The sequence below is a fragment of the Suncus etruscus genome, chromosome 1, assembly GCF_024139225.1.
Source record: "Suncus etruscus isolate mSunEtr1 chromosome 1, mSunEtr1.pri.cur, whole genome shotgun sequence".
Taxonomy (NCBI): domain Eukaryota; kingdom Metazoa; phylum Chordata; class Mammalia; order Eulipotyphla; family Soricidae; genus Suncus; species Suncus etruscus.
Window position 1 is genome coordinate 112,457,003 of NC_064848.1, and position 16,387 is coordinate 112,473,389.

General features: G+C 35.0%; 1 protein-coding gene across 1 annotated transcript in view; it reads right to left on the minus strand.

Moving 5' to 3' along the window:
* The window catches only part of RELN (reelin), a 548,597-nt gene that overhangs the window by 286,508 nt on the left and 245,702 nt on the right, over positions 1-16,387 (minus strand). Inside the window, exon 7 of the mRNA XM_049783824.1 lies at positions 3,420-3,516. Coding sequence (XP_049639781.1) covers positions 3,420-3,516 — 97 coding nt within the window. The remainder of the gene's footprint in view (positions 1-3,419; positions 3,517-16,387) is intronic.

Consider the following 16,387-nt stretch of genomic DNA (forward strand, 5'->3'; position numbering starts at 1 on the left):
ATTACAGGATACACACAAAATTAAATATATCAGCATGATGCAACTATTCAGTACTGCATAGAGTGCATTATTTATAAGACCACAAGGACACAATTCTTATAAATTAACATGGATTGTTGTTCTCAGGTTTGTGCTATTTATACCTGTGAGTGATAGTGACCATCAATGTTTTTTAAGGTTTGGAGTCAAAGGAGCACTGTAAAAACAATGTTAGTGTGGCAACTATTGTTTGCATGGGCCCACCAAAGTATGGGGATCATGGAAAGGAAAAACTTTGGCCTAAGTACAAGGGACCCTACCCCTGAAGTTTCCTGACAGAAGACCATTTCTAGGCTCCAAGCAAACCAGTTTGTCCAATCCCGGTCATTGTCTGCAGTGCCCATACAGTTATATCTTTCACAGTCTCTGTTGTTGATCTCATGCCTCTGCATTAAAGGTCCTGGAATCTGTACATCCCACATTGAAGTCAGGATGGTGCGGAGCGGCATCTAATTTCATCTCACAATTAACGAGCAATGCAGAAAGCCCTGTCCAGTACGCAAGTCATTGTTGTTGTTTAAATCTTCTCAGTGTTAAGGGAAGACTCTTTTGAGTAAATCGATGTCAAAGCAACAGTAGGGTCTTCCCCAGTAGAGGATTGCTTCCAGGTGATGTAATAAACAACGTTGAATATTTCATAGATGGCTTCCCTGGTTCAGGGGTGACTGGAAAATGCTCAAACCTCTGAGGCCTATGCCAGGTCATCATGTCAATGTTCAAGGTTTGTAAGGTTCCATTACACCACAAGATTAGTGTGTTCCCGTCTCTATTAGATAAGAACTTATTTGTATATATAGTATTTTTTATTTTAATGTGCCCATGCAAACAAGGAATAATGCCATCTGGCGTTATCAGCACATAAGGGGGCCGCAAGAACATGTCCAACAATCCCCGTGACCTTGTTCAAACATAAGCATTAAACTGAGGGACTCTTTCACCAAAATTTCTTATTGAACAGTTCCCAGCAAGATTGGTGCCTATGGGGATGCTGGAACAAGTTCAATAATCTAATTGACTTGGTTCTTATATATACGCTAAATGGAGGGACACTCCTACAAACTTCCTTATTTAACAATGAGCCAGGTCTTTAAGACAATGTTCAGGGTGTAAGGTCCTACTGCATTACAAGATTTTTGTGTTCCCATCTGTATAAGATAAGAACGTGTTTGAATTTAATTTCCCATTTTAATGTGCCTATGCAAAGGAAGAACAGTATCACATGGCGAAATTGGTGCTTATGGGGATATTAGAACAAGTCCAACAATCGAATTGACTTGGTTCTTATATAAACTTTAGATGGAGGGACACCTTTACTAACTTCCTTATTTAACAAATAACAAAGGGATAAAAAGTGGGGAAAATAAACAATCTAACTAAAGACAGTGGACTCAATAGTCACCGTATGTGGGAACTAATCAGAAACCTAGTATGGTAGCAAACACAGTTACACATTGAAGAAAGGAAGAGGCCAAGAAGCCACTGAGAGTGAACAAGTAGAAAGAGTACTGGCCTCTTCCCAGCGAGAGTCCATCCTCTCAATTTTATTTTGAATATATATGGTACCCCCACGCAAAGTGGTCTCCTTGCAGACTGAGAGTCCATCCTCCCATTTTTATTTTGAATATATATGGTATGCGCGGGGGTGTTATGCCCAGCGCGGTTTTTAAAATGGAGACCAATGAGAAAAAAAAATACCAATGAATGTCGAGACATACACCAGTGCTGCATCGGCCTGCCCTCCACCCCATGCATCCCCCCCTTAGTGTAGAGAGACAAAGGCGGAAAGACTGAGGACCACGATAGAGTTCACCTAGGCCGGCAACCAAGGAATACCTGGAATAAAGGGAGATAGCTAGGGAGAAAGCCATCCAGCATGGGGTCTCCCCTAACCCCAATACCTGGGAAGAGCTGGCCTCCAGGATTAAGGCACCGGAAGCCAGCTATCTGCCCGGCCCCTCCCTTTGCTCCTCCTCCCTAGAGTAGGGAAGTGGGGGGGAACCTGGGGACCCCTAATAGAGTCCACCTGGAACTCACAGCAGGCCACCTGAGGTGGCACTCAGGCCAGGCCTAGAGTCCAGAGGGAAATAGGGGAATGGCTGGAGGCCTGCCAAGCCTCCCAGCACCCCCGAGCTAGGGAGGATGCCATCCGGCATGGGGTGTCCCCTAACCCCAATACCTGGGAAGAGCTGGCCTCCAGGATCAAGGCACCGGAAGCCAGCTATCTCTCTATTAAAATTTTTAATTGAAATTCTGTGATGTACAGTACTGTTATTGGTGGTACCCAGGCACGTAATTTCAACACCATCTCCATCACCAGTGTTTATCCTTCTTTTCAAGATGTTCACTGGGCAGGAACAATTTGCACATAGGAGGCCTATTCAATTTCAAGCACTGCATAGTACCTGAGCACCTTCAGGAAGAATTCCCAAGCACAGAGCAGTAATCCCTAAGCACAGATGGGTTCTCCCACCAATCCCCCCAAAAAAAAAACAACCCATAAAAGTGAATCTTCATGGTTACACGGGGATGAGAAGCACTTGAACTGCTTTCGATTTAGAATATTCCCCTTTCATTTTACATATGAGAAAGAACTCACATTAGAGTCTAAATTGAAAGTAAATTTTTTGGAATAGTCTTGCATAAAACAAACACTTCCTAAAAACTTTTTTTAGGGGCTAAGGATTGATCAATGGTCTGTGAAGTATGTCCTTTGCCTGCCTGAAATCTCAGAGTGTAGGCCCTGCCACTGCTTGGGTGGGGTCCAAACAGCTCCACATCCTCAGCAATGTCACTGAACTGCCACATCTGGTCTGCCAAGTATTGCAAGTGGCCTCCTGAGCACTCCTGTTACAAATCAAAGCACCCTCATTTTTGAGTGTGCGCTTTCACTTTCAAGTTTTTCTTGTTTACCTGTGGTTAAGAAATGAAGTTCTAAAATGTGATAAACTGCTCCTCTAACATTTTTTGTTCTCAAGGATAAAATAAGTTTATAAGAGAGCTTTATATTTTTAAAACAATAACTTATTTAGATAGTGGATAGGTATAAATTCTATATATTCCACTAGGCACACATGTCATGTCCAGACCATTTAATGATCGTGTTCAAGATCCAGTGAGACTACAAGTGTTATTACTTAATTCTCTAGGTGTTATTTTTTTTAAAAAACTAGTTACCTAACTGGTTTCAAAGGTTTTTTTTTTTCAGTGTAATTTTGCATTTGAAAATAAAATAAAAATAGCTTCTTTTAATTTTGAGGTATTTGTAATAGGTCTCATAAAACTGAAAATTTTCATCTGAGCTGCTAGAGAACCCTTCACTAACAAAAAGTTCAGTAAGAATAATATATTTGAAATGATGTTCATAAATAGAATATACTTACCAATTCTCTTGGACCATATGGCTCACAGAAGGTAACAGCATTGCCATGCATAATTGCACCACACTGTTCTCCAGTCTCACAGTTGTTACATTCAACCCTGTGGGAACACAGAATACATTCCTAGTCTGAGACCTAGAGTGATTTCTGGATATAGAATAATGATTTCTGTATAAAGAACAATAATTTTTGGTAAAGAAAGATGCAATAGTTATGGTTACTCAGATCAAAGCAACATTTTAAAGAAGGTAATAATATTCCATGTAATTCCATGTTAAAGAAACATAAAACCAGAAAGACTTTAAGTTAAATCCACATTATATCAGTTACTCCTAACAATGAGAAATTTTCTTCACTTTCTAAAATTTCAAATTTTCTCTCCTGTAATATAAAAATAATAATACAACTGAAATCTCACATAGTTATTGTGAAGTCCAAATGAGAGAGTACATAAAATACAGAATACAGAATATCATAGAAGTGACTAATAGTAGTGGGGTTTATTATCAACAACTAAATATAACATATACTTTCAATATAATGATACCTAAAATGTTAAAAAAAAAGATTAATATATCTGTATAATAATATAAAATGTTTATCTCTGAAATAATGTTGCTTCATAATTTTAATCATTTTCTTTTGAGCTGTGATTACTATAAATATTTAAAACAACTATCCTCAAATAAATATATTTGGGATTATGAAATATAGTCTTTTGTAATGATGGAGTTAGTTTATTTAATCTACAAATTAATATGAAATATATAATTTAAGCAGATTTTGGATAATTTAATATACTAATCTTGCAAATAATTTAATTAGCTTCTCTATTACTACTATAAAATGAGTGGGCTAATAAAACATGTCTCTAGCAGAAATTAAAGGTATAAATATTAGACTTGGACTTTGCATATTTACAGTAACAATTACAGTTTTTGCATCTTAACTTTCCAATCTGCAATTATATGCCTATGCTGGAGAAAGAAGAACTGTGGTTCTTAGGTCTGAACCTCAAACCACAGAAAATTGTATTTCATGTATAAAACATTGTAAGAGTCTTGCACATTCCAGATACCAAATAGTCTTCTGGAAAGGGTGCTATGCTCTTTGTTTTGGAGATCACAGTGTTATGCCATTTCAGTGGTTTGCTAGTTTCAGAAAAAGAGCATATAGGTATTCGAGGAGGAAAAAGGAAAAACCATGAAAAGATCTGAGGTGGGCTGTAAAGCCAACAGGCAAAACCACATAAAAAATAAATGAGCTTCTTATATGTGCATTATATGAAATAAAAGATTATGAAAACGTTTTAGCTGCATTCTGACACAAGGTGATCAGCAACATAGAAACCAAGACTGAAGTAATTTTGTACATAAATACCATAAACCTCAGCTCTATCATAACCATATTACCTATGTGATAATAATATTAAATGAACTAAATAAAAACTAAGGCAAGCCAATAAACCTTTGAAGTTTTTCATAAGGAGAAGAATAATTTATAAGGGGCTTAAAATACTAGCATCTTGTGGCACCACAAATCTTAACAGAAGACTTAAGTCGCCTCTAAATTACTGTAAAGCAAGAATCTAATAAAATGTCCTTGATATTAAAAGAGACATAGTAGTAACTTCACATGTAAAACTAACCCATCTCTTGTTCATCATTTGGTGTTTAGTTTACTGCATTTCACAAGGATTTGTTGAATGAATGACTTCTAGATAAATTCATAAATAACGAATATTATGCTCTTCTCTGTAAAGCACTTAGAATAGTGTCAAGCAATAGTAATTATTAGGTAAGCATCAGGATATTAGCTTTAATCATGGAATTAAAGTTTATTTAATCTACATACTAATATAAAATGTGAAATTTATGTATTTTTACCATTTTTATCCAGACCAGGCATATAGAGTTTTTACTCCACATAAAGCTTAATAAAATAACTTCTTACCATGTTTTATCCATTCTTTACACTAAAATTTTTTTCAAGGGAGGGAATTATGAGAAAGTAGTCAAAATTTATAATCTGATTTTTACTTAGTGATAGATGAGGATTCTTTGGCTTTAAAATCACTATAAAATAATTTGAGAGTAATGTCAACTTTAGCAGAGAATAAATTAAAATAATGTTCAACTCTTGAAATGACTATTGGGGTCAGGAAGAGATAGTACAGGGGGTTTAAGATACATGCCTTGCATTCAGCCAACTTCTGTTCAATTCTCAGAAGTACAGTATTAAGAGATATAATCCTGGAGGCTCCCCAAGCATGACAAGGGTAATCCCAGATGCAAGGGGTGTGATCAATACCACATACTTAATCCCTTGCTTAGATAACCGTAGATGGCCTTGGCTTCTTGAGCATTGCTTTGGAGCACCCACCAAAAAGAAACAAAACTAAACTAAAATGCCATCATTGTTGGACTAGAGAGAAAATTCAGGAATTAAATGATTGTTTGAGGGCCGGAGAGATGGCTCAGTGGTAGGGCTTTTGCCTTGCATGCAGCTGACCCAGAACAAGCCGCGATTCAATCCCCCAGCATCCCATATGGTCCCCCAAGCCAGGAACGATTTCTGAGTGCATAGCCAGGAGTAGCCCCTGAGTATCACCAGGTGTGGCCCAAAATAAAAAAAAAATGCTGATTTTGTATGCAATTGACCCAAATTCAATCCCCATTATCTTGTGATTCATTAAGCACCATTAGGTATAGCCCAAGAAGTCCCCAAGCACTTCTGGGTATGGTCCTGCAGACTCACAAGTACTATTGAGCTTTTTTGTGTATCCAAGATACCACTAGGCTCATAAAGCATCACATTCTTGGGCTCTGATATTGAAATATTGACACTGGACAAAAATTACTGTAATAGGTCACCATACCCATTAAGCACCTCTGGGTGGGGACAGTAGAAAAAAAAGAACCACTAATGATACAAAATCTTAAACCTGGTGCTTCAATTTATATAATATATTTTTCTATAAATATTAATTGGAAGTTTCCCTACCTAACATAATAATAACTCTATACTACATATTATAGGTCTTCTTCCCAAGAGGTTTCTTTAAGATTTGGGTAGTCTATATATCTGTGTATTGTTTAAAGATGATTCTAGCAAAGTTGGCCTGTAGACCAGCATTAAGGGAATAGTAAACCAATAATGATAGAATTGAAGAACCATTTCTATCTTGTTGAACCACAGAACTAAAAATATTCAATGAACACAAGGGGGAAAATAAACAAAACCAAAAAATGCTTTCTGACTTGTCATGCACAGTTCTGAACTTTAAGGTAGGCAGAAATGAGAATGGGCAGGAAGTGGGGAAGAGAGGTAAGGAGAAAGAGAATGCGAAAGGCCTTGAAAACTTTGGTGCTGTAGAGGTGAGACAACTGAACATTAAAACGTTTTTTCCCTCTTGCTTTTGTTTTTGTTTGTGTTTTAGTTTTCTTCTCTCATATCTTTCCATATTTCTCCAACAGAACCATAGTTCTGGAATCATCTTGTTGAGCCTCACAATTTGAGGGGGAAAATAGATAGTACCAAAACCAGTTAGTCGAATGAATATTTAGTGAAAATAAAAATGATCAAACTTGAACACTAAACCCACAGTCAACGATAACAGAATCAATACCCAATTTACAACAAGCTGTGCAAGTGGGAAATAGTTACAGTAGTACTATGGGGGTAAGAAGGGAGATATGGGCTGCATGCTGGGAACAGGGGTGAAGGGAGGACAACATTAGGGGGGGTGGAAATGCCCCTCATTTATTGTCACTATGTGCCTTAAATATATCTGTGAACAACAATTGTAATTCATTTTGACCACAATAAAAAATTAGAGAAAAAATAAGAACCAGTTCTATGAAAATGAGGAAATAGAAACAATCAGTTTCTGTGAAGTTATCATCACCCTCATACCAAGAGCAGACAGAGTCTGCATGGGAAAAAAAGGGAATTATAAGTCTATATCCCTGATGAACACAGATGTAAAGATCCTCAATAAACTACTAGTAAATAGAATCCAACAAGTAAAAAAAAAATTCATACACAATAATCAAGTGGAATTCATCTCAGGGACGCTAAGTTGGTTTAACATACACAAGTCAATGAATGTGATACTATATATAAATAAAAGAAAAAATAAAATCAAAATGATATAAGTATGTGCAGATAATGCATTTGACAAACCTACTCCTCATTCATGATAAAAAAAAAAGCCAACAAAATGGGAACCTTCCTCAATTTAATCAAAGCTATTTGCCATAAACCTACAACTTTATTCTCAATGGAGAAAAACTAAAAACCTTCCCTCTAAGACTAGGCACAAGATAAGGGTGCCCAATCCTGCCCCTTCTATTCAATATAGGCCTGGAACTACTTGCTGTAGCAATTAGGAAAGGGAAATATATTAAAGGGTATTCATATAGGAAAGGAAGAAGTCAAACTCTCACTGTCTGTGTATGACATGATGCTATATTTAGAAGGTCTTAAAGGCTTTACAAAAAACTCCCAGAACAATAGATTTAATTAATAAAGTGTCTGGATACTTAATTACTATGCAAAAGTCCATGACTTTTCATTATGTTAATAATGGCACAATCGTGCCTCAGAACATCAAGTATTTCGGAATCAACTAGGAGGTGAAAAAAACTATACAAAAAACTGGCAAAACTCTACTTCAAGAAATAAAAAAAGACACAAGGAATGGAAACACATCTCTTGCTCATGGATTGGGAGTAATAACATCATAAAAATGGCAACAAGTCCCAAAGCATTGTACAATAACTTTAAGGATATCTATGATATTTTTAAAGATATAGATCAAAATTCCTGAAACATAAAGAACAATAAATTCTCCCAAAATAGCTAAAACAATCTTTGGGGTAAAAACTGAGAATCATCACTTTCTCCAACTAAAAACAATACAATAAAGCAGTAGTAATTAAAATCGCATGAATTGAAATAAATATAGACCTTCAGATTAAAGGGATAGAGATAACCTGAGATAGAACCTCATGTATATGATCAGTTATTTTTTGATGAAGGAACAAAATATATGAAGTGGAGCAAGAAAAATCTTTTCGAATGGTGTTGGGAAACATGTTATGTACATGCAAAACCATAAATTCAGAGCAAATAAAATCAAAATGATATCAGACCTGAAACCATCAGGTCCAGAGCTTAAAATGCAGGCAGAACATGATCTTGAAGCTAAATGGGTCTTTAAGGATGATAAGCCTCTGACCAAGTAAGCAAAAGCACAGATAAACAAATGGAACTATATTGAATAAAGAAGTGTTTTATCTCGAAGGAAACAATAATTAGAAAACAAAGGTAGCACCTGGCTGGGAGAAATTATTTACCTATCACTTATCTAATAACGGGTTAATGACACGGATATATAAGGTACTGGTATAACATTAGAAGAAAAAAATCCCAACCCCATCAACAAATGGAGAGAAGAGAACAGAGACTTTCTGAGGATACAAATGGCTAAAAATACATGAAAACATGCTCTGTATAACTAATAATTAGATACATAAAAATCAAAGCAACAATGAGATCTAATCTCACATCCAGAGACACATCAAAAAGAACAGGAAGAACTAGTACTGGTGTGGCTACAGAGAGAAAAGTTATTTCACTGCTGGTGGGAAGGTCAACTGATCTAGCCCTCTTGGAAAACAATATAGACATTCTTAAAAAAATCCAGGATCTGAGCTTGCATTTACCTATGAATTCTACTTGGATAATAACAAAAGGGCCCCAAGATAAAATTGAAAAAGACATACAGCCGTATGTTTCTTGCATCACTATCTATAATATAGCCAAATATATGTAAATATGTAAATAACCCAGTGTCTAAGAATAGATTACTAGAAAGAGAAACTATGATATATGCACACAATGGAATAAAACTTGGCCATAAGAAAAGACAATGTCATGCAATTTGCTGCTATATGGAGAGACCTGGAGAATATATCATAGTGAGTAAAGTTATAGAGTGAGAGACTGATACGGAATGATCTCTCTCATATGTAGAATTTGAAGAAAAATAATGGTGCAATAACAAATAAAGACAATAGCAACAAAGGACATGAGAACTGGTATTCAGTAGGAAGCATGGCCTTTGAAGGGGCTGAGACAGTGGAGATGGAAGGAAGCTTTCAACAAAGAGGAAGACGTGGTGTTGAAAGGTAGTAAAGTGTTCTGTATAAAATCCTATCAGCAACCATACTAAAAACCACAGTGCAAAATTTTATTTCAAAAAGATTTTAGGAGGCAAAATGGGGTTGGTGGTAGGTGAAAGAACAATATGTGGTAGAAAGTAGATAGTGTTGAAATACTAGTCCTGATACCCAGTCATGAATATTTTGTTGTTTCACTGTGACTAAAATAAACAAAACGAGAAAAACCAGCACATAAACATATGAACTGAATAAAAATACTAAATTCCATGACTGATTAAAAAAAAAAGGTAAGGTGGAAAGCTGGGGTCACTGGTAGAGTGATGCTGACACTGGTGGGGGGTTTGGAGCTGAAACATTGTATGCCTGAAGCTGTTATTCACAGCATTAGAGGTTACAGTGTCTAAATAAAAATTGAAAATAAATTAATATAAAATTTAATATTACATCCTTTTGATCAGACATACTTAAAGGTTTGTAAATATCAGCTATTACTTATCGATTGGCTCCACTTGGAGTCACATAGGTTTCATTAAGGACTGATGGCAATATCCTGCCAAAGTCTTTTAAATATCCTTTGCTTGAATTTCTTATAGTGTAACTGGGTTTGTCAACATAATTTATTTTAATTTGCCCTGAATGCCATCCCTTTGGGTGATCAAATCTAACTCACACTTAGCTGCCAAGAATGTTCTATATTCATACGTCCTTCACTCATTAACTCTTGTATATAACACATTTGTGTTGAGGATTTACTATTCTAGTAACTTTTAGTGATAAAGACAAATAAAACTGTAATTTTCTTCCAGGCTTTTGAATTCCAGATAAAAAAGTAGAGAGAAACAAATACACAGTAACAATAGAGGAAACTGGTGACCTGGGCTACAGCTTAATTGGAGAGAAAGCACAGAACTCCCATGTATGAAGTCCTGAATTCAATTCAGACAACCACCACCACCCCTATCACCAGGTCCAAAAATTCCCCAGAACTTACATAGGGTGCTAACACAATCATAGTTACATATTGCAGATAACCTAAACCTCATTCAAATATTTCCATTTCTTTTGTTGCCACTGATATTTTGGAGTTATACATAGAAGTACTCCAGTGTATTACTGAATTGATGTTCAAGAATAACCTCTACTGATGATCAGGGGACTACAGATGGTACCAGATATTCAAACCAGGGTTAGTAGGGTAAGGTAAGTACTTTAAGCCCTGTACTATCTCTCTGACCCCTCAATTTCTTTTTAAGTAATTATCAGAGTCCTTATTGTACTCATATGAATATTGAGTTCTGGAGAAGTAGTTTCAAGATCACACTGTTGGGAAGTGTTGCAATTTGGATTCAGTTTACTAATTTTAATTCCCATGATATTACTATTAGAAGATAGCAATTATGACATTCCTACTATAAGAATTACTCTAAATTTAGATTGAGAAAACAAGGAAAAGAACTCTAAGAAACTGATCCTGAATGATCAAGAAATGGGAACTATTTAGGCAAGGGTGAAAAAGGAAAGAGTGTAAGAGGTAAATGAGAAAACAGATATTATGGAATGTAAGTAAAATGCTCTCTCCGAATCAGTATATTTAAAACCATTGACAAAGTTAGAGCTACTGTTCTAGGAGCTCTACAAACAATACTTTAATTCAAATAATATATATATTTTCCTTTATTTTGATCCTCATTTAGAGAATGTTCCACTTTTAATTTAGAGGCATTAAGTGATTGTCCAAGATTACACAGTTTTTAATTTCTAAACTAGAATTCAAGCTTCTGTTTTTCTATTTCTAAATTATGAGACAAATCCAACTTTTAGAAACATTACTCTAGTTAATATTGGAGATAGATAAGAAAAGGCTTTTAATGTAATAAGAAGGTTATAAGAAAGCATTGAAATAAGGAGGAGATAGAGAAAAGCTGGCATACTTAGAGCCTCATTATACAACAAAAACATAATATGAATCATTTCATTTTCAACTTTCTATTGGTGACCTAAATTAAAAGGGCAAATTAATTTAATGACATTTTATCTACTTTTTATATAAATTAATATAAAATTATTAATGAGATTTTTTTGTTTTGTTTTGTTTTTGGACCACACCCGATGATCACTCAAGGGTTACTCCTGGCTATGCGCTCAGAAATAGCTCCTGGCTTAGGGGACCAACAGGACATCAGGGATGGAACTGTGGTTTCTCCTGGGTCAGCTGTGTGCAAGACAAGCACCCTACCGCTGTGCTACCGCTTACATTTTTATACTGTTTACAAAGTGTGGGCATATTTCACTTTCACAGTACCTCTTAACTCAGTCTTGCCACATTTTAATTGTTCAATAGCCAAATATGACAGATGTTCAATATAGTTAGTGCACAACAAAATTCCAGCAAATTACAGGGTTTTAAAAGTGACTGAACACTAGTTTGCTGACAAGTGCTGATGAATTAGCAATAACTGCTTATATAGAGCTATATAAAACTATAGTTATATCTAAAGCTTCTAAAGTATAGATAAATTATAAATATGTAGCTATATAATTTACATATATATTTACTTATACATAATGCTGCTCAATATATGCCATTCTGTTCAAAATTATAGCCATTAGACATATATATAGCTTATATACAGTCATATGTACTATTTATAGTTTCAAGGTGCTGTTCAATATATAATAGTTATATTCAATATAGTATGTTATATATGAGTTTATATATGTAAGCTTCAGAGAAAACTGATATATCAGTTGAGGATATGTTTGAATCACAGGAATGAATATTATCGGGTGTCAGGGGAGAGGAAAGGATATAGAGAGTGAGAATTAAAGGGGTCTAAGAATTGAACTTGGGGAACAATCATGTTGTTTTGGTTTCTGGAAAGGTCAAATAACATACACACTGGTGTTTATCATTCAAGTTCATGCTTACTTTGTTTTATGAACATCAGCAGTTCATTTAAAGTTCCCATCAAGGACATTTTTTTAATAGTGCACTTTTTTTTTTTTTACTATAAATAACTCTCTTAATACTTTTTTTTTCCTTTTGTTTTGGAGCCAACACCAAAGCTGGTGGTGCTCAGAACTTATCCCTGGGACTACCCTCAGGTATGACTCTTGGTGATTCCTACGATCAAACCTAAGTTGGTCATGTACAAGGCAAGTGCCCTATTCACTCTACTACTACTCAATTTTCATTATCGTTAACAATGTCAACTGCATGACTGCCATTATCATAATAGAAAAAGGTTAACTAGTGGTCATGGCTCTCAGAAGAAATTAGTGGGCCATGCTAACCAGAGAAAATAGATTGAAAAAAATCTATAGCTGTAAATAAACATTCAGCCAAATTTCCAGAAAATAATTCCTGGTTTAACCAGTACTTTAAAACAATACCTCAGTGCTCCTCCAATTTTATCTAGCCTCCTCTCTTTTCTCAGAGTGTCTTTAACAATTTAATTTGTCTGAGTCAAGTTACATACTTTACCTCAGTGGGTGTTCTCTCTTAAGATCACTGACTTTCTGAAGTCCTACTCTTCCTTGATGAAAATTCTACAAGTTTCTAAGAACTGGGTTCAATAAGCAGGATAAAGAGCTGTCCAATTCTCTTTAGGCTTTGAGGGGGGAAAAACGATGCCATTTGTTCCTGACATTTAAACTGTACCCTCCCAATTGAATTTATTCCATTTTCTCTTTCTCTCAAGTAAATGATGGGCTTTGTGAAGTTAGATAACACAGTCTTTAGAGGTTTGTGGGAAGAAGGAAATTTTAAATAATCCCAGTTAAACAGACTTTTGTTTTTCAATTTAGAAAAGGAATGTGACCTCCCAGGCTAGGGATTAGAAATGAGTACACTTTTCTGGCTAGTAGTAAAAAGAAATACTGACTATTTCTCTAATCTAAGAAAGCTTTTCTCCCTTATTTACAAACATGAAAGACAGAAAATTAGAATCTAACATACCATGGTACATAAAAATTGCCCAGCTCAAAATATATTCTGTCATGAGTAAGTAATATGAATAAAAAGATATATTTAAGGAAAATGCCTGGTATCCTCAGAAACCATGCAAAGCCTGAATTCATTAAGCTATCGCTGAATCTACATAGGTTACATATGAAGGTTATCTATTAATCGAGTTCATAATATAGCATGTTCAAGTTAGAGGGAACTTTCACTCCATCCTCATCCTCTCATTTTACAACTGATGAAACAGAATTAGAATTTAAATCCTTTACTTATTCAGATTTTGGGACAAGAGCAATAGTACAGTGGTTAAGGTGTTTGCCTCGCAAGTAAGCTGACGAGTTTGATCTCTGCATCCCATGTGGTCCCCCAAGCCTGCAGGGAGTAACTTTTGGGCACAGAGCCAGGAGTAACCCCTGAGCATTTCTGGGTGTGACCCAAAAAACAATCAAACAAACATACTTATTCATATTCCCTTCCATTTCACCAAAATGCAGCCAGAAAGAGAAAAAGAATACCAATCTTAAGAAAATATGTGTAACTCAAAGACTTTGTATCCTTGTTTCTTCTGCCAAAGTTTACAATGGATTTTCTTTTAAATTCTTTTTCATTTATAAGATAAAATGATTTTTCTTTACTATTGAAATGTACATAAAAAAAGTCCTGGTCTTCCTTGAAAAAAAATCTTAAGAATAAAAGTTTCTGGTCTGTAGTAAATAAAGAAACTCACTGTTCCTTTGGTTTGGTTATATTCCTTCTTAGATTATTCATCATATATATTTAATCACACTAATTTTTCCACTAACAAAAACAAAAATGCAAAGAATCAACAAATTTAAAGAACAGTATTTAGTGACCAACACAAATAGGGTTTTGTTTTCCTTTCTCTTTTAGCCATACTCAGCAGTGCTATGGGACCATATGTGATACTATATGTTGACCCTGGGTCAGCTGCATGCAAGACAATTGCCTTAATCCCTGTAATAGTTTTCCAGCCTCCCAAAAGGAAATGCTTTAAACCAGATTTTTTTCCTTCCCTATCATAATATCTGTGGATGTTTCAAACTTATTATTTTGATGTCAGTTCTCTATTTTTGTTTTTCAATTATTTAAGTGGATGCTTCTTGTCTGAAATAAGGAATTATGTGTGGTGTACAGTTCTGCTCAGTGAATGTACCTTTTAATTGTGAATGATGGATATCTGGAATAGCTAAAAGTAACAGTGTGGAAAGGGCACCAGGATTCTATAGATCTGTATTATCTTTTTTTTTATAGGGACATATTTTCCAGCTTAATATTATCATACTTGGCAGTATTATAGGGGCTTCAGAGTCACAAATCCAGTGATTCTTGGGGACCATGAGCTTTTGGGGATCAAATTTAGGGTGTCAGACAGATTAGGTATATGCTGTACAACTTGCACTATCTCCAGTCTTCTTGAATTACTTTTTGGAGGGCACAGTAGGGTTAGGTGGATCATCTAACAATGATGAAATGTAGGATTTGTGGCAACTCAGGTATTACTTGCTTCTTTTTGAGGACAATTTTAATTTCTCAAAACTCATCCCCAAATTTTTATTTATAAAATGACATTGTAAAGTATTCTGATAACTGCAATTGATTTTAAAATGTACCCACATTAAGACATATCATTTTGGACAAATTTTTGATGGGGCAAACAAGTCACAATATTAATTTTATATAATCTATTTGGTAAATATATGAGTATTCAATATAAGCTTGAGCTTCTCTTTGTATTTGAAACAGTTCAAAATGCAGTATTGATGAGAAACAAGAATAGACTTTGGAAGATACAATTACGCTTTTAATTCTGATTTTTAAAAGATTAGACTGGAAAGTATGTCTCCAAATGCAGTTAGTGGACACAGAGAAAACTCAAAAGAAGTGTCTCTAGAGTCTAAGGTCCCACGTAAAGCAGTGACTCACACAGGATACAGGAAAGAGGAGGAGGATTAATGAGAAAGTTGGTCATTTGTACAACTAGAGATTTATGAATGGCTGATTGTGACATCATCCTGATAACAAAAATAAAAAAATAACTGAAATACTATTTTCTCAAAAGCAATCTAATTATATGACTCATTCTTCATTTTTAGATTAAAGTGAAATCATTCAGCCTTTAGTCAGGCACTCTGCTGAAACAAGTTAATCACCTGGAAACCCACTGACAATCAGTTCTCATCAAATTCTCATTTGAGGTATATGCCATTCATTTGTCCCCAAGACTGAGGACATCCTATTAACTATTCATAATTTATTGCCTCTACAGAAGTTAGAAACTGAGATTAAGCTCTGGAATCAATAATCTGGTATTCTATGGGCCAAAATTACCTATTCACCAGCATTTTTTGAATCAAATTTCAAAATACTTTATTCTGAAAAGCCTTTCTCTGAGGAGGAAAATTATTTTTTTTAATTTAAGAAAATGCATCACATAGTTGACATAACTAATCATAATACATTTGTTTCAAGAGACAGAAAGCAAAGTTATTTAAAAATAGAAAATAGAAGGAAAAACTAAAAATTAAAATGGAAGAAAAGAAAAAAGAAGAAAAATTTCAGTAGCAAGTATATTTGTGAAAATTATTGTATCACCAATAGTCATTAATACAATAGCAGAAGATTTAGTAAGCTCTATTTTTAAAGATAAGAGATTTAAAAAATACAATAAAAAGGTTAACCCTTCCTACCCTCAGTTCTTAACTCTTCACGAAACAGAACATTCCCCCAAACCTCAGCCATCTACCAACCAGCTCCCAAAGTGAAAAGGTAGATTCTCAAGGGAGAAGAAACTGATACTC